Source organism: Candidozyma haemuli, assembly GCF_002926055.2.
Source record: "Candidozyma haemuli strain B11899 chromosome Unknown A_2014730914, whole genome shotgun sequence".
NCBI lineage: Eukaryota > Fungi > Ascomycota > Pichiomycetes > Serinales > Metschnikowiaceae > Candidozyma > Candidozyma haemuli.
Window position 1 is genome coordinate 1,823,985 of NW_020289906.1, and position 20,148 is coordinate 1,844,132.

A 20,148-nucleotide genomic window follows, 5' to 3' on the forward strand; every position below is an offset into this window, starting at 1 on the left:
TGATAATAAGGATGGATTGTTCGCTTAGTCGAGCTTTAGGGTCGTGCCGAGACCATAACGGGTGGGCCCAGCAAGCCTGCCATGGGAAAGAAGTAGAAGAAGTGGTGGAAAAAAAAGTTGGTTTATTAAGAGTAGGTTGATTAGAGAGGTGCTTGTTTTTACTGGTTGTTGGTGGTTTTTCTGTTTTTGATGGATTTTGGGAACAGTGGTTGGGACTTGCAGAGGTGAGACACTCAGTAGAGTGAAACCACACTGATACATGAAAAATAGTGGATCCAATGAAAATTCCTGAATTGAAGAATTTAAATAAAAGAGGTCTTTGTGAGATCTCTTCTTTCATCTTCACTTTCACTTGCATTGGCCATTAATGGCATTTTTCTGGGACTATGGATCCACACAATGCACAGATTCGTCTAAAGTCTTCACAATGCCACCAACTGACGTGATACCAAACTTCTACTATCTCTCTCCAAATCAACTTTTATTATCCATATTTAATTGTTGCCCTTCAAAAGGTTAGACAAGACGTTGGAGCCAGCGCCAGCGCCAGCCTTGCTAGTGGTAGCGGCACCTGGAGCTTCTGGAGCAGCACTGCCAATACCTGGGATCTCGCTCACAGCAGCACTTGGAGCAGCAGTGGTGGTTGGGGTGCCAGTCTTGGTGATATCAATACCAGTCTTGGCTGGAGCACTGCCAGCAGGGGCAGAGCCAGTTGGAGCAGAACCGCCAGCACCAGAAGATGGAGAGTCCTTGTTGAAGTAGTTAGACAAGAACTTCTTGAACAAGTTGAAAATCTTGGAGATAAACTCCTTCTGGCCTTCGGTGATTTCAAATCTCTTGTGCAAATCCTCCTCAGAAGCACCGTTCATCAACTCACGAACAACGTTTTCAACAAAGTCGTTGTCGAGAGCGTCCAACTCTCTCTTGGAAAGAGCAAGACCGCCAGCCATCTCATCGACTGGAGCAGCGCCAACAAAGGCAGAGGAGGTCAAAAAGGCAAGGGTAGCGACAGATGTGAATTTCATGGTGGAACGATGGGTATAAGATATAGAGGTGATGGATAAGAAGAAACTGGAGGGAAGAGCAGCCCTCTTTATATACTTTTCGTTGGGTATAGCAAGGTCTGGCCCTCGAGCTCAGCCTGGTGCCTTTTCCTTGAGTATACTATGGCTGCAAAAAAGAAACAGAGTAGTATGCTGCAACCCCAGATGCTCTTTACCCAAGTAGGTAATTCGCAACCCTACCATCTCCTGTGTCGGCCTTTGACAGGCGTGCTAGTGCATACACAAGGCTGCCAAGTTACCAATCAGGGAAGGTTAGAGAAACTCGGGAAGCCCCAGAACAAAGGTGGAAAGGGGGTGGGAGGCTTCCATTCCACGGGGAGCTGCAAATCATGAACAGCCTGATCTGGAATGTGTCAGTATCATTGGATGGGTTTGCTGGGGGATCTGCCCAGCCGCATGCATCGGCATTTGAAAAAAAGTTGACAGCTTCGAGAAGGCACTTGATAACGAAGGGGTTGTAAGGGGAGAGTATGGATGATGAGTAGTTGGCGGGTCACAGGGCGTGGAAAGCCGTTTTTTTTCTGTTTCCCCACTGTGGTTTTACGAGAACATGTACTCCAGGTCCAGAGGCAGTGAGGCGGCTAAAAAACGTTGATTGTACTTATCTTTTGCAGCCATTATTGCTAAATGGCGGTTCTAGGTGCAAATGTCCGCCTCCATGTTTTCTTCCCCATCTTCTAGCTATCTGGCCATATTTGTCTCTAACAGATCTACAGACAAGAGGCTAAAAAGCCCACGACATCATTACGCATCTCGGCTGTGCAAAGGGTGGCTTCGACGGTTAATGTCGAGGAAACCTGAAAAGGGGGGTGGGGTGGCTGGAGCTTTCGACTTTGCCTAACAGAGCAGGTGGGAAGCTGTGGTGGCTTCTACAAGTAAAAAGAAAGGGTAATGAAGAACTGAAAATGCAAAACTTTTAACTAAAAACGTTAAAGCGCTCAGAAACGCCTCATGTAGATTATCATCTAGACAACAGCATGGACTTTGGCGTGGGTATCAACGAGAGCGTGAGTGTCAGCAATGTGGAATGGCTTACTGGCCTCGGCATGGGAGTTGGCGTGGGCTTCAGCTTGAACAGAGCCAGATTCACCAGTGAACTCGTCAAAGTCAAAGTCTTCAAAGTTGAAGTCGTCACCACCCAAGTCGTTGCCGCCGCTGCCTCCATTGCCGCCAGAGTTACCGCCATTTCCACCGTTGTTTCCACCGTTTCCACCAGTGTTACCGCCAGTAGGAGCTGGGAAGGAACCACCCTGGGATGGGTTGGCGCCTGGGTATGTCCAGTCAGTAGGAGCAGCATCAGTACCTGGAGCACCGCCAGCAGTAGTCTTGGAGCTTGGAGAGCCACCGTTAGTCTTGGTTGGAGAAGAACCACCAGTGTTTCCAGAAGGAAGAGGAACAGCACCAGAGGTTGGAGCAGAACCACCAGTGTTGGAGCTGGTGCTGTTGGATGGAGATGGGTCGCTGCCAGAGTCGTCACCACCAGAGCCACCGCTGTTCTGGGACTGGGCAAGAGAGATCTCCTGGGCGTCAAGGTCATAGTAGACATAGGCGTTTCTCAAGAAAGCGTCACCCAAAATGTAACGGTCCTGGTAGTCGGTGAAACCCAACATACACTTGCCTTCCTCGAACTTCATGGTAACGTCCTTGTAGGAAGCCTTAATCTTGTTCTTGCCAAAGTCAAACTCGATAAACTTGTCGGTTGGCTGGTCACAGTCAATGTAACGCTCAACAAGACCGTTGGATGGAGTGACCTTGTTTGGCTTGAAGATCTGGTCAAAGTAGTCCATGATTTCGGTTGGAAGAATACCACCAGTGGTACCCGAGTCCAAAAGCACAGGCTTACCAACATCGAAGCTCTTACCGTCGATGCTCATAGAGCCCAAGGTAATGGCCAAACCAGATCCGCCTTTATCAATAGGGTAGGTAGTCAACTCACCCTTGTACTTGGAGTCGTCCTTACCGCCAAACAAGATAGTACCCTGGTTCAGGCCACCACCGTTCAACCACAAGGAGTAGGAAGCCAGTTTAATGACACCAGCCTTCTTCAAAGCCCATGGCAAGTTGTCGTACTCAGAGCCACCGTTGCTGGTCGAAGCCTCCTGGTTTCTGTCGGCAATACCCAAAATACCGTAGCCGTTATCGTTGGACAGGGAAACCACACCAAACTGGAAGTCCTTCAACAAGTTCTCGCCGTTGAAACCAAACGAATCAGTGTAGTAGTCACCAGAAGAAGAAGTCGAGTCCAAGTACGAAATTTCAAACTTCTGGCCCGTGTTCTTGCCGCCGCTAGGGTCGTAGTGTCCACCTTCACCTTTACCGTCAGAGCCCAGACCCACAAGTCCAGGGAACCGGTGTCCAAGGAAACAGTACACTTGGAGTTACCCACATTCACGTCAATGTGGTAAATCACGTCTTGCCAGTTGGTCAAAGAGACTTCCTTGTCTCTTTTGAAATGACGCTTTTCCACGCCCTCCACCATCTTGGGCCAGAAGTCGCCAGCAGCTCTGTCTCTCTTGGTGACATCAAAAGTCAAAGACACAGCAGTGGCTTCTACTGAATCGGAACCGCTGTTCTTAGCAGAACCAGCGTTCTTCGAGCCAGAAGAACCGTTGTTGGGGATGTACAAGCCATGGGCAAGTGAGCAAGCGAGGGTAAGAAGAGTAAGGAAGGAAAGCATGTTTTGGATGATGGGGAAAAAAAGGAAAGGAAGGGAAAAGCTTGTTGTATTTATACAAAAGAAGAAGAGATCATTTCAGGTATTTCTCGGGACATACCAGGGTCCTACTGGCGGATGGAGGCTTTGTCGGAAAAAAAAAAACACATCTAGAGTTTCTAGACGTATATTGGCTGCGAAAAACGACAAGAAAAAAACAGGAGAAAATACACGCTTATTTGTGCAGATGCATGCATAATCTCAGGCAGACAGCGTCAGGAACCAGGAACCACCAGAAAGTGACAGATAGAGGTGCTGGTTATTTGAAGTATATGCTTATTTTGGGTTTCCTTTGACGCTTCTGGAAACAAGCTATTTCGTCCATTCTCTCATTCTCGTTTCTTCGCATTTTTCCGAGTCGACACGGTAAGGTGGCTTGGACGCTGGAAAAAGCCATACAGGAGACCAAAAGGGAACCATACTGAACCTTCCGGGGAGCTTTCGGATCCACCAGGTGTTTATTTGAAGATGCGGCGGGAGACTCGGCAGTGCTTCCATTTGCAGCAACCTAATGGTATTCTTTGACTTTGTTTTTTCTTGTCGTTGTTGGTTGCTGGAGTTCAGTGTGTGCCTTGGATGGGCGTTTCGCAGTGGTATTTTTCACATTGGCGGCTGTGCAAGTGGATTTTGTGGTTTCACACTTCTGGCGTGATTCATGGGGTCGGAGGGTTCCCTAAGTTCCCATTCTCTTTCTCAACGTCTTCTGTTTATTGTTATATGCGTTCGCTTTGTTGCCGCATCACATACCTTCTTCTGACGTCAGCGGTAGCCTTGTTTGGGCTACTTTCAGATCTCTTTCGGTCACGGACTACTTCACCGGCTGTTCAAGTACGGAAGGTTCAACTTCTCGATCTCCCGGCACATCATGAACCAGTCGATCTTTCGAATCACCGCTCCTCGTTCGGCCTTCTTGGCTTCTTCTTCTTCTTCCCACTTGAACAATTCATACATGAACCGTAGGTTAGGCTGGATCACAATATTCAATCTCCTAACACGCACGTACAAGTACGCTTGGGCTAAGCTGAGTCTAAGGCGCCTCATCACCTCGGCAATAACCACCGTGGCTGATCTCGACACCCCAACTCGGCAATGCACCAAGATCTTCGTATCTCCATGGCTTCGCTTGAATTCTTCATCAATAGCCTTTAACATCGACGGCAACGCATTGCTGAGCTCATCAATTCCATCATCTTGTAGATTGTTCACCTTCATCACCAGCTGTACTGAGCAACGGACCTTGCTGCGGTTGAGGCCAGCCTCCTTTGGCTCGATCGTATACTGCTCAATGTTGCCGTTGTCTAGCTCATCGATGACGATGTCATTATTGTGCTGGAATTTGTGACCATGGAGCCAATCTAGGTTCTCGCCAACGCTAATCACACACTTAATTCCTAGCCGAGACAAGAGTGCCAAACTGTTTGCATGTTTTAGCGAACCCAAATATAGATACGGAAGGATTCTCGAAGGAAACGACCCCTCCACATCTTCTACCCAATCTTTATCAAGGTACGACGAGGTGTCGTTAAGCTCCTCGTCGTCCTCTGTATCTGAGGAGTCACTGTCAGAGTCGTTTCGGATGTAGCCTAACCGAAACTTAGATGGAATGTGCCTTGCGGGTTGTGCCCTGATGGGGCCTAGAAGAACCTCGTTGAGTTCCTTGCTGGTGATCACTTCCAGCTCATTCCATTGCACTTTCTTCATAGGATTCTTTGGACTAAACTTCCGCATGAGGATTTCAAGTTTCCGCAAAATCACCACGTCACTGCTGAAGATGTAAAATGGTCTTCCGTAATTCAGGTGGACTTGAATCATGGCATCGCTCAAAGAAACGTTCTCAGCGTACATGATATAACAGAAAATGAGCAACGACAGCTCAGTATACCCGTCTGAGCAATAAATAAGGGAAGATAAACTTCCTGGTGTGGTTGAAGATGAATAAAGGTATAACAACTTGCAGGTATTGACGATACACATCAAGTTTTCTTGCTTGCAATCACCTATACCGATGGAGCCAGACGAGGGAAAGTCAAGGTGGTGGATATCGTCAACTTCTGCAGCGTTATGTGTGGTGATAGTGTACTTGAAAAGTAACTGTGAAAGCAAATCAATGTCAGGGAACTTTGCATCGTTATGACAGTGGACAAAAAGCTTCCAATGGGCTCTTGGCTTTGGTAATGACTCTCCAAAGTTTTGCGGCGTGAGCTCATCATGGAATACTGTCGAACGAGATGGCTCACAGTATGGTGGCACGCTTGGATAATCTTTGGAATCTTCTTTAATAGCTTCCGGATAATCCTCCAGACGCAATAAATGAACCATAGCTTCATGATCCCATGCGTTTCCCAGCCAAACGTTTTGATGCAACCTTGAAGCAGCAGACATGACGGTAGTTTCTAGCTTCTCCTTGAGCTGCAAATTTGAATCCCAAAGTGGGAAGTAATGGTTCTTCATATGGTTGAAACAGTGGTGGAAGAGTTCAGTCCATTTGTCATAACTGAGGATTTCTCTGGCCTTCGCTGTGGGCCGGGGAGTATAAATATCAAAAGCGTTTTCAACGGCCTCTGAAGCTTCCTGTGGCTGGAGCAAAAAGACACTGTACTTCTTGGGGTTGGTTCTCTCGTCGACAACCTGTGCAAGTCGAAGGAGTCTGGCAACACTTGCAGCCTTGGACCTACCCTCAGCTTGGGCTTTAGGAGAAGCATAAACCACAAAGTCGGCACACCGAGCCAGCTTGGCGACCTGAATGTGGAAGTTTCTCAAAGAGATGCCCCTGTCTGGATCAAGGTTAAGAAACTCAGGCATGAAACCTGTGATGAAGCAGTCGCTAGTGATCGTGGTTGCAAGTGACTCTAGGGTTTTTGCGGAGAAAGAGTCGCCGAATATCTGCAAAACAAAAGACAAGATAGTCTTCTCCACTTCCCTTCTAGAGAACTCAATTTTCTTAAGCACCTCATCCAACCCAATGGAATTATGAATGACATGTTTCTCTGGGCAAGTGTCCATGTCAGCGTCAATGGATATAAGGAATCTAGCATTTTCGGGTCTTGCAAAATGCATATTGAAGTCAATATTAGACGTAGCTTCAGCGTCTTGGGTATGTGCCATTTGCTGGAAAACGAAAAACGACCGTTGGGTAAAATTTTCAGGGTGGAGGCCGTGAAGCCATGGGAACATCTCGTTGGTAGGCGGTAGCGGTTTATTGAAATACCACTGGAAGACTGTTGAAAGCCGCGTAGGGGAGATTGTTCTAACGTCTATTTCACGAGCAGCGTTGACGGAATCCAGCACAGGCGGTAGGAAGGTGGAAAAGTATTCAGAAGCTGGGTCTAGCGGGGAAAGCAGCTCCAGGTATGAGTATATTGACGAAGGAGAGTCAGCCTCCACGTTTAGTTTCTTTGTTTTAGAACTGATACCGTAGCAGACCTCACATTCAGACTCAGTAGACTTCTCTTCGTCAATAGGATTATCAGCCGCAGCAGTGTTCATGGTATGAAACCTAGCTCTAAATCTGTCTCTTTCATGGACCAGGTCGTTGGACGCCGAAGACAGGCGTTTGCTCTTCACTCCCGAGAGACGAGGAATGCCATCTTCGAAATCGTGCCCCAACAAGCCCGGATCCGACTTGAGGCTTCCCAGCAAGACCTTCTCATCAATCGAAGGAGCAAGCGAGTACGGTTCAGAGCAATGGTCAGCCAAGCCCAGGCGGTCATTGGAGCGGTCTCTTAGTGATTCTTCATGGAGCATGGTCAACTTGTTCAACGACACCACGCGAGGCACCAGGTCATTCGTCGAGGCGGTAATAGGAGGGCTAGTAGGAGCAGGCAGCACCAGCATTGCCGAATGTTCAGTAGCAGTCATAACTTTTGGTGGTTTGTCAATGGAACATAGATAAGATAAGGAACAAACGGAATGTGGGACGTTATACAAAAAGTTGCAAGCGACGTAAAAAAACACCAGTTGAATGGCACACGCTAGCAAAAATTCGTTCAGGAAAGTCGAAGAAACCTAAAAGTTTAATGTGGCCCTTTCTTATCACTAAAGGGTGGCTTGAAGGTGGTGTTGTTCTGAAAAAAAAAAAAAAAAAAGGATACAACCACTGACAATGATTGAAAGATACGGAGTGCGAATCAGGCGAGCACCGAGCCCTGACTACCAGGGCCCACCAAGTGAGGGAAAGGCCAGTAGTTAGAGGATATTAAAGGGGGAGAGAATAGAAAGAGAATTGAGTGGTAGAAAGTTGTCTTTTCCTTTCTTTCTTTTTTTTTCTATATATATATCTCTTACCATCTTTCATCTTCTTGGTTCCTTGTTTGACTTCCCCAGGGTTCTGACTTCTCGGAAACCGCCCGGACCCGATAAGGTAAGTCGACTGTGGAGACCCCAAAAAAGCGCCAGCCGCCACGCAGACGTGGGAAATTTATGTAGAAAAAAACGGTGGGGGTCTTGGGGGTTTATATACGTGTTTAATTGAGGGATGGTAATTTTGGGCTCGGACTTTTACCCCAGTTTCGTGGTTCCATGCTTCTTCTCGTAATTTTGCGCCAGCCGTGCTTCTGTTGCGCTACCGTTTTTCGCAGCCATGCGACGAGGGAAGGTTGAAGAGAAAGACTGGAGAGGAAGGGGAGGAAGCAAAGGGTGATTGGGTGATTGGATGTTTTAGGTTCAGTATGGCTAGGTAGGTATTGTTTTTGGCTGTTTTTGGGGCTTTGGTGGACGTGATGGCTAGGTGGATCGCGTGTTGGAAGTGCTTTTTGTGGTGGTTATGGTGGTTACCGGTATGTACTGTGGTAGTGAGGTAGGAAAGTGAAGAGAGTGGATGGTGGGGGACTTTTAGGAAATTCAGAGGTGGATCGGTAGGTTTTGGTGAGTTTATATTTGTGCTAAGTGTTTCTAGAGGTCTCTTGTGGTATGGTTTGACGGTGGGTTGGAGTTATGGAGACGATATGATTCGCATGATGAATCCACACACTTAAGTACCTTCGTTCTCTTTTTAACCTTTAAAAAGCTGTCTAATTATGCTCCTGATGATCAGTTTGTGTCTTTATTGGTGCTTTCGGGGAGAGTTGTTCAGCAAGTTCGGTCGTTTAGTATGTCAATTCCTTAGTCGCTAAACTTGACTAAGTGAAGAATGGTCATAATTCGTTAAATGCAAGTCACTCATGTTTTGACCAATTTTGGTTACCCTACTAAGCTGTTTCTTGTTTTTCTTCGTAGTGTCGTTGGATGACTGGGCTTGGTGCTTACAAGCCTCTTTACATTATGAGCCAATTAACAGTTACTAAAAGCACTTTAGTTGCCCAAAAAGAAGACCACTAAAAGTCCAATTCACCAATTTATGGAAATATTACCTTCATTTAATCCCTTTAACCATTGTATCACATTTGCCTTCCATTGTAGTCCGAAGTGGTTTCGCAGCCAAGGCTGGACCCACGAGGCAACGATAGGCCTGATCCAGAACACCAAGAACAAGAATACCATAAAGAAATGGTAACCACTATATTAATAGACATATTATCGATCCTTTAATAAGATACTTCCACCTTGTTCCGGGTCTTCCATTGACATCTACATTGAACTGCTCACTACTACCTCTCTTAGTATACCTCCACGCAAAACAACCACCCGCCAACGAAACCTATGATACCCTGACTCTGGTGACCTCCTTCCCCATTTCCCATCTCTTTACTGTCATCATCACAGCCAAATCCGTCGCTTTGGTGCCATTACAATACTACCAATATTTGCACGTGACCCAATACACGTGCGTCTACACCTACTTTTCCAGTCTTCACCGTCAACATCACAATCCTCAGATACCTTCATTTACATCCACAATGGCAGACGAGGCCGCAGCCATTCTTACTCAGTTGGATCAAGCTCGCGAGCTTGCATTCTCCAACTCCGACATGTTCCCCCAGGTCGTCAAGCAGATCCTCAATTTGGTCAACCATCCATCTCTAGACATCCAGAGATGGTGTGCCCTCTTCCTTAAGAAAGCATTTAGCGCTGGACCTGAAATTGTGTCTGCTGGTGTTAAAATTGATTTGGCCATAGATGCTTTGGTACCTGTAAAGACATTGGCCCAGACCAAAGATCTTGAAGTGTTCAAGGCAGTGATAGACTTGAGTATCACCTTATACAAGCTTGTGTTCCGCTATGTTGCCGACAACGACGGCAGCCATAATATCTGGGATAATCTTCGAAACCTCAAGAATGACCTTATTTACAAGTTTGATCTGCAATTTCCTTTTGAGCCTTCCTTCGATAAAGAACACGACCAGGTGAGAAACTTAGACTCGAAGTTAGAGCTTCTTAAGTTGATATTTACTGTTATTGATTACCAGCTGCGTTCGGTTTCTACGAGATACTACTCCTTGGCTCGTGTCAACCCAAGCCATACGCTTATCAAGACTGGTCCAATGGAATCAGAAGCACACTCTCTCTTGGAGAAGGTTTTGGCTCCACTTCAAGATGATATCTTGGTTACTCCAGTTATAACAGCTGTTCTTAATCATTTGGCTGTTATTGTGCGTAGAAAGCGTCAGTTCATCGACCGTGTGATTCCAGTCCTTGAGTCTTTTGAGTCTAACCAGAAGCTTCAGTCTAATTACGAATCCTTGGAATCGTTCAAATTGTCTAAGAAATACTGTGACAGAGCTTTGAGAGTCTTACTTAATTACATGACCAAATGCCAGGTTGTGCCACCAAACTTCCAGAATGCCGTTAACAGGAAAATATCTACACTTACAGCAAGAGGTGATGACATCAGAAAGAAGAATATCTTGGAATCGTCTCCAGATGACCAGAATATCAAGAAGCGCAAGTATGAAGGCTTTGAGAATCCGCTGAAGAAGATCAAGACGCTAGACTACAAGCATTTGTATGGTTTGACTGATGTGAGCAGTGACCTTAATAACTTCGACTTATCCACTCTCCCGCAGAACATATTAGTGTCTATGGCACTCACTGCTTTGCTGCGTGCAGATGTGAAGAAGCTTACAAAGGCTTTGGAAATTGTTAGTGAGAGGTACAGCGATACAGTGAAGGATTTGGCCAATGTCAAGACCGAGCAGTCCAACCAAGTGGGTGGTGATGATGATGAGGAGGATGACGATGATGCTGCTGAAAACTTCACTTCCGAGACCACATATACGGTTCCTCCACCTAAAGCGCTTTCATTCCAGGAAAAGAAGGACCACGTCAAGATGATCGTGGACAACTTCTTCCAGCTTTCGCAAAAGGGTGGAAACAGTACTGATCTAATTGAAAGTGCCGATGGAAATGTCAACAAGGAACTCACGAAGGTTGCCATCAAAACATGGAACCAAGATTCGTGGCTTATTCTACTCACCAGATTGGCTGCTAGAGGTATGCATACGATAGAAGGAGATGAAGAGAAGCTGCCGGACGTGGCTCAAAACGAAGAATTGAGCGATATCATCAGGCAAGCCCTTTTCGATTATTTCTTAGGAAACATCCACGAGAGAGTGGATACCACCATTGAGTGGCTTAACGAAGAATGGTACAGTGAAAGGGTGAGCAACGAAGAGAAGCTCCGTCAGGAGATTGAGGAGAAGTGGCAGAAGAAGTACGAAGAGGACCCCAATGGCGTGAGCGATATCCAGGAGAAAATCGACCAGGAGGTGGAGAACATCGAGGTGCAAACACCGCGTTACAACAAGTGGTGCCAGAAAGTGTTAGATGCCATGATCCCATTTTTGGAGCCTACAGATAGAAAGATCTTCTTGAGAATGGTAAGCGACTTGCCGTACCTCAATGAGAGCATGCTTGGAGGCATCAAGTCGTTATGTGCTGATCCAGCCCGGTCCAAGCTTGGATTTTTGTCTCTACAATTTTTGGTCATGTACAGACCGCCCGTCAAAGAAGCCTGTTTTAACGTTTTACGCCAACTCAAAGACAGTGACCAGGAAGACTTAAAGGAGGAGGCGCTGAAACTTCTCACCAAGTATGGACAATAGGCAGTCAAGAAGCAGACGAGTCGCGACTAAAAAGGGAAAAATCTACGATCCAAAGGAAAAACCAGGCCAAAGCACCCAGCCCAATAAGAATCCCTCATTCGTCTAAGAACCCAAAATTCTCCGGCGTTTTCTTATCGCTGGCTCGGCTCTCTTTGTGTTTCTCGGCTCGACACGATCAAAAGGCACGCATCATTATTTTCTTCCCTGTTTAACGTTTCAGAAAATTGCTGGATGTCGTCCTCGTCTCCCAAAAATAGCGCGCGCGCCCCTCCTCTGCTGCTGCTGCCTGGCGCCTGCCTGGCACTGGCGAGACTGCGGTCTAACAGCCCTGCGACACTAAAATTGTACATATGAGGGCGACGAAATTCTCCAACCGGCGTTCTTTTTGGCAATTTTCCGTTTTACATTCTTTTTGGTTCCTTCAAGGCATTTGTGTGTTGCCAGGTTGTGCCTGATCTTTTGTTACTACCACGTCTGTCAATTGGCACCATTTCGGATCAAGAGCTAGCCTTCATGGCCCATCATGCCGTTCAACACTCAGAAACAGCTCAAGGATGTTGATGCTTCGACGTTTGATATCGTCAAGGTTGAGGCGTTCCATAACACCAGGGCAGGCACCGTGTTCACGTACATTTGGCAATGGTTCCAGCTAATACTTATGCTAGCCATCCTTGCTGTTGATACGTATACATGCGTGAATATTTTGGTGTTCAACCGCTGGTCGAGTGGGGAGTACCAGGTTTACGAGTATAAGGTGGCGAAATGGATCTTTACAGGGTGTATTTTGTTTCGCTACGCCTTGATGCTTTACCACTTGGCCTGGGGCATCCATATCTACAGAACAAAGAACATCGCCTTGGCTTACCTTAATAATGTGGCCAAACTCATGTATCGTCTTCGCCACTACGACTACCACTGCTTGTTCCATGAAATTGAGCAGGAAGGGTTCTTTGACTGGGCGTGTTTCTTGGTCTACGAAGAGCTCGATAACGCTTTGGAGGTTCTCGTGGCTGATACGCCCAGACAAGTGATTAATATCCTTACGTTGAGGTATTATGCCACAGGCGGCGACCAGAATAATGATATTTTGGAGAATATCAGGTCCATTGCCAACTCCAATGTCCGACTTTCGGTGATTTTGTCGCTCCAATTGGCCTCTGTGGCTCTTTTTGCATTCTTCTTCTTCAAGTTCTTGTTGGGTATGTTATTGTATATCCCAATCAGAGTCAAGGTCTCGCATCGTGGCTTCAGGCTGTTGAAGCTGTACTGTTACGATGTTGTCAACGACAAGGTGCGTCTTCTCGTGACAAAGAACCACAAGTCCAAGAAACAGATTCTCGAAGAAGGTATTCTCGACTTGGAGGCGATCCGCGAGAACCCGTTGCTTGGTTCCGAGTCGCTGTTGGATTTGGTGCCTCAAGAAGTACAGATGAGCCACCCTCTTTTCGCTCGTCACCACACCGCCGAGTCCATGGCCAGTCTACGAAAGCCAGCCCCTCTTGCTCATACGACAACGTCGTTGGCATCTGCAAGAGAGAGTCCTTACAGGGATGTGCAGCGGAATCCGTTTGCGGACTCGTTCGCCAGTCTTCACAACAAGCTGTCGGTCAGAACGTTCGCTACAGATCAACAGTTCACCAATCCGTTTGCTGATTCCAACGTTGCAGTGCCGCTCCAACCAATGCATCCTATCAAACGGACAGGTTCGGCGTCGTCGTTGACTGAATTCACAGCACCTGGAATTCCTCGCAACGACTCTGCCAACTCACTCGACGCAGACTCGCCGCTTCTTCCCAAGAGCGACAGTTTCCAAGACTCTATTGACTCGCACCAGTCCAGCGTATCTGCCTCATCTTCATCTAATGACGACCAAGACACTGCCGCCGTTCCGTACCCCGTACGTGGAGTTTCCATGTACGGCGCCGAGGATTTCAAGTAACGACCACCCACTACATAGCATAGCATCTAAATCAATAGATTCATATAAACCTCCTTAACTATGTACATATTTTATTCTTCGTACGCAGACGCTTCGCTTATTTCTGCTCGTACTCCTTCTTCAACTTGGCCAACTCCTCATCCGAGATAGGTGGGATAGGAATGTCAGCAAAGTCGTCTTGGTTAAGCACCTTCCATGTGTAAGCATAAACGCCCAAAGGAATAGCTCCCACAATACAGAACCCAGCAAAGTTTCTCCAAAAGTATGGTTTACGAACCCTATAAAGAGCAGGAGTCATCTGGTGAGTGACCGGGTCTCTGTAACGGTCATGACCTTTTCTGAATGTTAGTATTGGTTAGGCAGGTTGGGTTTCTTGTAGACATACGGTGCACCGATAACTGGCATTTTTGAAGATGAGGATGTAGTTGGAGTTGATAATCAGATCACTTTCGCGGTTAACTATACAGAGAGAGAAGAGGGTTGAAGGGGAGGTACTTTTGGGAGAAAAAGGGAGAAAAGGGAGGAAAGGGCATAAAATGAGACGGTTAGCTGGGGTGATTGTTTTTCCAATCCAGTTTATTGGAAAGTGGGGGTTCTGGATTTTTCGTTCCATGATGGGTTTTTGAAGGATGGGTAAAGTCGCCAAATGGCTGCGAAAAGAGACAGTAGTACGAGAGTTATTGGCTGAGGAAGAAAAGTGTGAATATTTAGAAATATATAAATAAATGAAAAGAAAGAAAGACATATGAAGATTAAGTAGGGAATGAATAGAGAAGCTGCTTTGAGGGGAGCCCTCTGTCGAAGGTTCGATTCACGGTAGGTTATCTATGGCAGGTCTGATTGGTTCTCAATGGACTGCTAGAGGCTGGTCTGCCCCAAAGATGGACAGATCCTTATTTAACAAGTACTGGGGTAATTCGAGAATGGGGTCTTTGAAGAATCCGAAAAGATGTTATTTTGGACATTATGCTTGTCGTGGATGAAGCCTAATATATCTTAGTCTGTCTCTATATCTCAATCGTGCTAAGACGTTCCTTGCTGAAAACCATCTCTTACATTTCCTACATTCTTCTTACACTGTTATCGTCTATGCTTGTATGTGCTATGTATATGCTAGTAGTGGTCCAAACGCCAAAGGGTGATTTTACCGGTATCATTGGCAATGGCCAACATCTGACTATTTGGCGAGAATTGCACACATGTAACACGGCCCAACGGCGTGTTGCTCGTAGGCCAGTTGGCGAAAACTGTTCCCAGGGGCAAGTGTACAAGTTTGAGGGCATCCTTCTTCTGTTTCGATGCCACACATAAGATCTGGCCGTCTGGAGAGAACTTGGCCTCGAATACCTGCGTCACCAAGTTACCCACGCTCTTGAAAGGTTTAGGATTTTGTCCTTGTGAAAGTGTGGCAAACATTGTACGGTCGAACAAGTTAATGACACCACTCTTTGTACCGATAGCTAACCAACGGTCGGTTGGACCGCCCAAGGCGATCTTGGTGACAGCCACGGCACTAGTATCAGTCCAACGACGAACCACATCAATGTCTGGAGACTGAAGGTTAAACTCCCAGACGTCACCTGCAAAGTTAGCGACGATAAGAAGCTTTTCGTCTTTTGTGAACTCAAAGTCTGCAACGTAGCCATCGACCTTGTATGCTCTGAAAAGTTGTGTAGTTTTGCTGTTTAGAAGGTTGACGTAACCGTTGGAACCAAGCAAAGCAACGTAGTTGCCTTTAGGACTCATTTTGAAGTATTCAAACGATCTCTGGCTCTCTTCCTGACCGTACATTCTCAGCACCTTATCCACAGCCTCGGTAGTAGTATCCCATCTACTCATGTATCGTCTTCTACCAGACGAGTAGACTAGACTGGAATTTGGGTCTGGGGAAAACTGACAGCTTCTGATGGGCACGTCCTTGAAGAAGACAGAAGATACAAGCTTGTTGGATCTACCGTCGATATTAAAAATGCGGAGTGTCTTGTCCATGCCACCAGTAAGCAAAAGTGGATGCAGAGGATGAAAGCTCATGGCCAAAATAGGGCCCTGGCCACGGCGGGTGATGTTGGCGTCCTTGAGTCTCAGGATCAGGATCTTAGTAGGTGAAAGAAGTGCAGATTTCAGCTTCACGTATTTGCTGTTGGAACTTAGAAGCTGCGTCAAGCCCTTGATATTCTTACCCAAATCGGGTTCGGATTCTTCATCTTCGTCTCCCAAGACTTCAGCATCGCTGTCGTCGTTCTCCTTTTCTGGCACCTCATCTGCCCAGCTTGGTCTAGGGAAGATCTTCTCGAACTGGGACCTGAGTCTGGCCACATAAGCTGGAGCCAGGAGCGCCGTCTCTTCGTACAGCTGCCTGAGCTTCTTCAGTCTGTCAGAAATGACCGAAATAGTGTGTTTTTCATCGTCAGAGTCGTGCCATACTGCTTCATCTTCATCTTCATCCACATCCATGCCATCATCGTCCTTGACTTCGACTTCGTGAATGTTATCAGCATCACCGCCTTCGTCAAGGAAGAACATATCTTCATCGCCTTCTTCTTCCTCACTTTCTTCTCCTTCTGACAAGCTATCTAAAGCTTCTTGTTCATCGTCTGAAGATTCATAGAGGTTCTCGATTTTTCGAAGGTTGGCCTCAAAACCGGCATTGTCACCAAAAACGAGTTTTTCAAGCTCCAACTCTTCTTCGTCCTTCGGTCTGGCCCCGTCTAGAGTATCTGGCATATTAAGGATATGTGGGTTTGACGTTGATTTGGGTAACTTGAGTATTTGCGATGGTGATGCGATGGGCCTTTTTTAGTGATGAGATAAGATCCGTACACCAGCCATGGTCTGGTAGTACTAGGGACTTCTCCAAAATATATCTTTAGTATTTGATGAGTGTATTAAATATTTCTATAATTCATTCGTATCGTATGCTTCTGCCTCTGCCATCTATATACATCGATGCTATTTCTTGAGCTCGCTCAAAAATGTCACGTAGTATTTCTTGAACAGCTTTGCATCCATATCCACCAACTTCTGGCCAAAGTCGTTTGTGAGGTCTTGCGATAAGCCGACATTCACCAAGTAGTTCACGAGGAAGTTGACAAATTCGCCTTGGGACAGACGGTTCTGGTATGTCTTGAGAAGCAACGAGAGGTCCTGTGCCAAGTTACGGAGCAGGGCTTCGCTCAAGTCGAAAGCTGCGTTCGAAAATGGCAACTCAAAACATAACTTCACCGTGCTCTCCATCAAATACTCGTCAATTCCTTCGATAGGCGCCAAGGTGGTGCTGAGCTTATCTTTAGCATCGGTAATCTTACCGTTGTTGCATCCAAGAACTGCAATGACATTGCCAAATTGAACGATGGCCAGCTTGGCGGTGGGGAGGTCGTTCAAATCCTGCGAGTATTCTATTATGGAAGACACAACCTGAGGGAAGATAGGCTTGTTTGTCTCCGTCAACAACAAGGAAAATTGGTTGTTGATAACCACTATGCTGATGAAGTTGAGGAACGATTTCTTCAATTGATACTTATCTCTTGTGACATGAGGGTTATTCTCCTCATCGGCTGAAAGAAGCTCGAAGATCTTACGTATCATTGGCGTGATCAAATCATTCAAGAGATGGAACATACCATCGTTGTCCTTGAACTGATGGACAATCTGGCCAACAAAACTCAAGAAGTCCCCAAGCTCGTTGATCTTCAACTTAGGAGATGCCAAGATCAAAGAGATAAGTTTGCTCAAGTGAGAGCTGCTCTGCACGTCCAAGATTGGCATCAAACGAGCAAATGCAAAACGAGCGGCATCTCTGACGTTCTCAGACTTGTTGAGGTTTTCGAGGGTGATCAAAACAACCTGTGCTGCATCGCCGACCTTTCCGACAACCTTTGCGTCATGCTTAGCTGCGGTGGACTTACCAGGAGCCTGAGTGTCAAGACCTCTAGTGACCGTAGCAAGAGCCATCAACAGATGGTTGGCTTGCAAAGGAATGAGAGGATTCACATCCTTGTCCTCACGAGAGATACAGGTTTCCAAGCTGCTGAAGAGGGGATTGAAGAGAATGTCAATGGATCTGGCAGTGGCATCAGGCGAGTCAGCCATTGAAATAAGGATTCCAAGCGCTTCAAACAAGTACAACTGACTGCTGAAGTTACCATTCTCAACAATATCATCATCTTCATCCCTGGTTGGAAGCTCAGCCTTGATAACGAGCAATGGCTGGAATTTGATCAATAGATTCTCCAAGAAATAGTCGTTTAACTTTGGCTTCGTGATGTTGACAAAACGGAAGAAGAGGTACCAAGTTCTCAAGCGAACACTTTCAAGAGAGTTGAACAAGCCATACTCAGAGAAAAGTTCTAGGATCTTGATCACGAGTTCATCAATGCTGGTGTTTGTTGTGTTGTTAAAACTTTTAGTGGAAAAATGACGAATGATTAATTCGAAAAATGCTAGGTGATTCTTAGGATGATTGATCGAGGTAAAGTTGTTTATAATCTTGATCAAAAAGCTTTGCACTTCTTGGTATGGTTTAGAAGTTGTGATCTCAGTTTTAGGGAAGTTGACGAGATTATTCTTCAAGGAGTCGCCGAAGTTACTCAACTCGTAGAGACCTAACTCAACAGAAGGCCAATCATCAGATGAAGCATTGAAGATGGAGTTTTCAATAATCATTGGCATCATCTCAAGGTACATTTGAGGGTTCAAGATGGCAATGGTGTCTTGGAAGGTCTTCAACTTGGAGCGAACATCCGCAAACTGTTCATCGTCATCGAATGCATCGGCATCCTCATCGTACTTCATCTTGATGATGATCTTCTTGAGCAAAGCAGAGAGAAGGTCCACCGAGTTGAGGTCATTATACTTCTTGGCTAGAAGCAAGTAAGCCTGGATAAATGGGAAGATCTGCTGAGAGACATCATCATACTCATGGCCCAAGAATTCTAGGATGGTAGGCCATAACTTGAGGAAATGGACATTGATATCATTAAGCAAAGAGCCATCGTTTTCAAGAACAATAGCCAACTCGATACCGATCTGGTTAGCCAACTTGGCCAAGTTCTCGATGAAGTCCAAATCGTCATCCTTAAGAGAACCAATGACAGAAGTCAAATCAAGCAAGTTGATCAATTCTAGCTTGCTGGCAGGCTTCATCTTCTTGGAGATGATCTCGACCAAAGTGACACAGCTCTGGTTGCGTAGCTGCGGCAGCAGCTTCAAAAACTCGTAAATGATGCCAATAAAGCCGTTCTGGATAAACATGCTGATTTCCATCCAGTTGACGTAAGAACCCACAACCTTCAATGCGTTATCTAGAAGAGTGGTATCCTTCACAGTGGTCAAGATAGTCTTCCACGACTCAACCAACTGGGGCATGTCACGTTCACGGATCAAGTCCTTGAGCACGTTAGAACGGTTCTGGGCCTCCTTCGAACGGGAAATGAGTTTATCGCCAATATGGAAATGGATGGAAATGAGGATTCTTAAATAGTAGTCTATGCTTAGAAGGTTGGAAGACTGGATAAGCATCAAGAGCGACTTGATGAATTCTGTGTTGATCTGGGAGTAGGCCAAACAAAATAGACTGCCAAACAAGTCACTAAGCTTATTCTTCAAGTGCACCTGGTCATGGTGGTCAGCCGCCACCAACAGATCCAAGTACTTAAACAAGCGAGTATTCAAGTCATACAACTGCTGCTCGCCAAGCTTCTCGGTATTCTCTTCAATCACTTGTAGAATGAAAAACTTAAGCCCATCGTTCAAGTGGATCCCCTTCAGAGGATCAGCCAACAATAGATCAAAGCATGTCTGGTACCCTTGTTCTGTGGATTTGATTTCGTTGATAAATGTGAACGCCTGGCTCTTTAGGCTTGGATCTGCTGTGCCGCTTAGCGCAATGTCAACCGCCTGTTGAATTTGCTGGTCCATTGAAAGGCGCTTTCAGTGGGTGTGGGTTTCGGGTTGAATCGCTGACGGGAGGAAGGGTTCGTTTGGACTAGAGCGATGTGTTACTTTCCTAGATTACTAATGAGGTTTGGAAGGAATACTAGGGTTATTTTTATACAAGACAGGTGGGGAGTACTAGGCTTGTTAAGGTTGATTTGGAGGGTTATGTATGGAGGTTTAGATTTGAAAGAGTTGGTAGGGAAAAAATTTAGCGAGAGAGGGTTGGCTTTTTTTCAGTGATGTGGTCACGTGACGTGTCTTTGTCTCACCCTGTGGTGGCGGATCCAGGCACTGTGGAGAGGTGTGGAGAGGGTCAAGGGGTTAGTTGGGCCTGGGGAAACGGCCAGGATGAGTAGAAGACTTGAAAAATGGAAGGATGGTGGTGGGAAGGGGTGGTTTTTGTTGAAGTCACGTGACCCACATAGTTATCTGTGAGGTGTGCGATTTGATTTTTTTGCTGTCGAACGAGTAAACAAAAAGGTGGGGCGCAAAGAGAAAAAAAAAAATATAAAAAATAAT

General features: G+C 46.1%; 7 protein-coding genes across 7 annotated transcripts; 2 read left to right on the top strand and 5 right to left on the bottom strand. All coding sequences in view use genetic code 12, as the record gives it.

Annotated features, from left to right (window-relative positions):
* Positions 1 to 494: 494 nt before the first annotated feature.
* CXQ85_000782 (uncharacterized protein) lies at positions 495 to 1,025 on the bottom strand (the record flags this gene model as incomplete). Its single annotated transcript, XM_025484516.1, has 1 exon — positions 495 to 1,025. The coding sequence occupies one exon, from the start codon at positions 1,023 to 1,025 to the stop codon at positions 495 to 497; it is 531 nt and encodes a 176-aa protein (XP_025342731.1).
* A 1,004-nt stretch (positions 1,026 to 2,029) lies between these two features.
* CXQ85_000783 (pepsin-like aspartic protease) lies at positions 2,030 to 3,741 on the bottom strand (the record flags this gene model as incomplete). The annotated part of the gene is made up of 2 exons (XM_025484517.1): positions 2,030 to 3,350; positions 3,401 to 3,741. The coding sequence occupies 2 exons, from the start codon at positions 3,739 to 3,741 to the stop codon at positions 2,030 to 2,032; spliced, it is 1,662 nt and encodes a 553-aa protein (XP_025342732.1).
* An 849-nt stretch (positions 3,742 to 4,590) lies between these two features.
* Positions 4,591 to 7,635, bottom strand: CXQ85_000784 (tyrosine/serine/threonine protein phosphatase; the record flags this gene model as incomplete). Its single annotated transcript, XM_025484518.1, has 1 exon — positions 4,591 to 7,635. The coding sequence occupies one exon, from the start codon at positions 7,633 to 7,635 to the stop codon at positions 4,591 to 4,593; it is 3,045 nt and encodes a 1,014-aa protein (XP_025342733.1).
* Positions 7,636 to 9,611: 1,976 nt separating this feature from the next.
* CXQ85_000785 (RNA-processing protein) lies at positions 9,612 to 11,756 on the top strand (the record flags this gene model as incomplete). Its single annotated transcript, XM_025484519.1, has 1 exon — positions 9,612 to 11,756. One exon carries the CDS (start codon positions 9,612 to 9,614, stop codon positions 11,754 to 11,756), a length of 2,145 nt encoding a protein of 714 aa, XP_025342734.1.
* A 523-nt stretch (positions 11,757 to 12,279) lies between these two features.
* KCH1 (Kch1p) lies at positions 12,280 to 13,695 on the top strand (the record flags this gene model as incomplete). The annotated part of the gene is made up of 1 exon (XM_025484520.1): positions 12,280 to 13,695. One exon carries the CDS (start codon positions 12,280 to 12,282, stop codon positions 13,693 to 13,695), a length of 1,416 nt encoding a protein of 471 aa, XP_025342735.1.
* Positions 13,696 to 14,808: 1,113 nt separating this feature from the next.
* Positions 14,809 to 16,419, bottom strand: UTP18 (Utp18p; the record flags this gene model as incomplete). The annotated part of the gene is made up of 1 exon (XM_025484521.1): positions 14,809 to 16,419. The coding sequence occupies one exon, from the start codon at positions 16,417 to 16,419 to the stop codon at positions 14,809 to 14,811; it is 1,611 nt and encodes a 536-aa protein (XP_025342736.1).
* A 225-nt stretch (positions 16,420 to 16,644) lies between these two features.
* On the bottom strand, positions 16,645 to 19,611 carry CXQ85_000788 (Ran GTPase-binding protein; the record flags this gene model as incomplete). The annotated part of the gene is made up of 1 exon (XM_025484522.1): positions 16,645 to 19,611. The coding sequence occupies one exon, from the start codon at positions 19,609 to 19,611 to the stop codon at positions 16,645 to 16,647; it is 2,967 nt and encodes a 988-aa protein (XP_025342737.1).
* Positions 19,612 to 20,148: the final 537 nt, after the last annotated feature.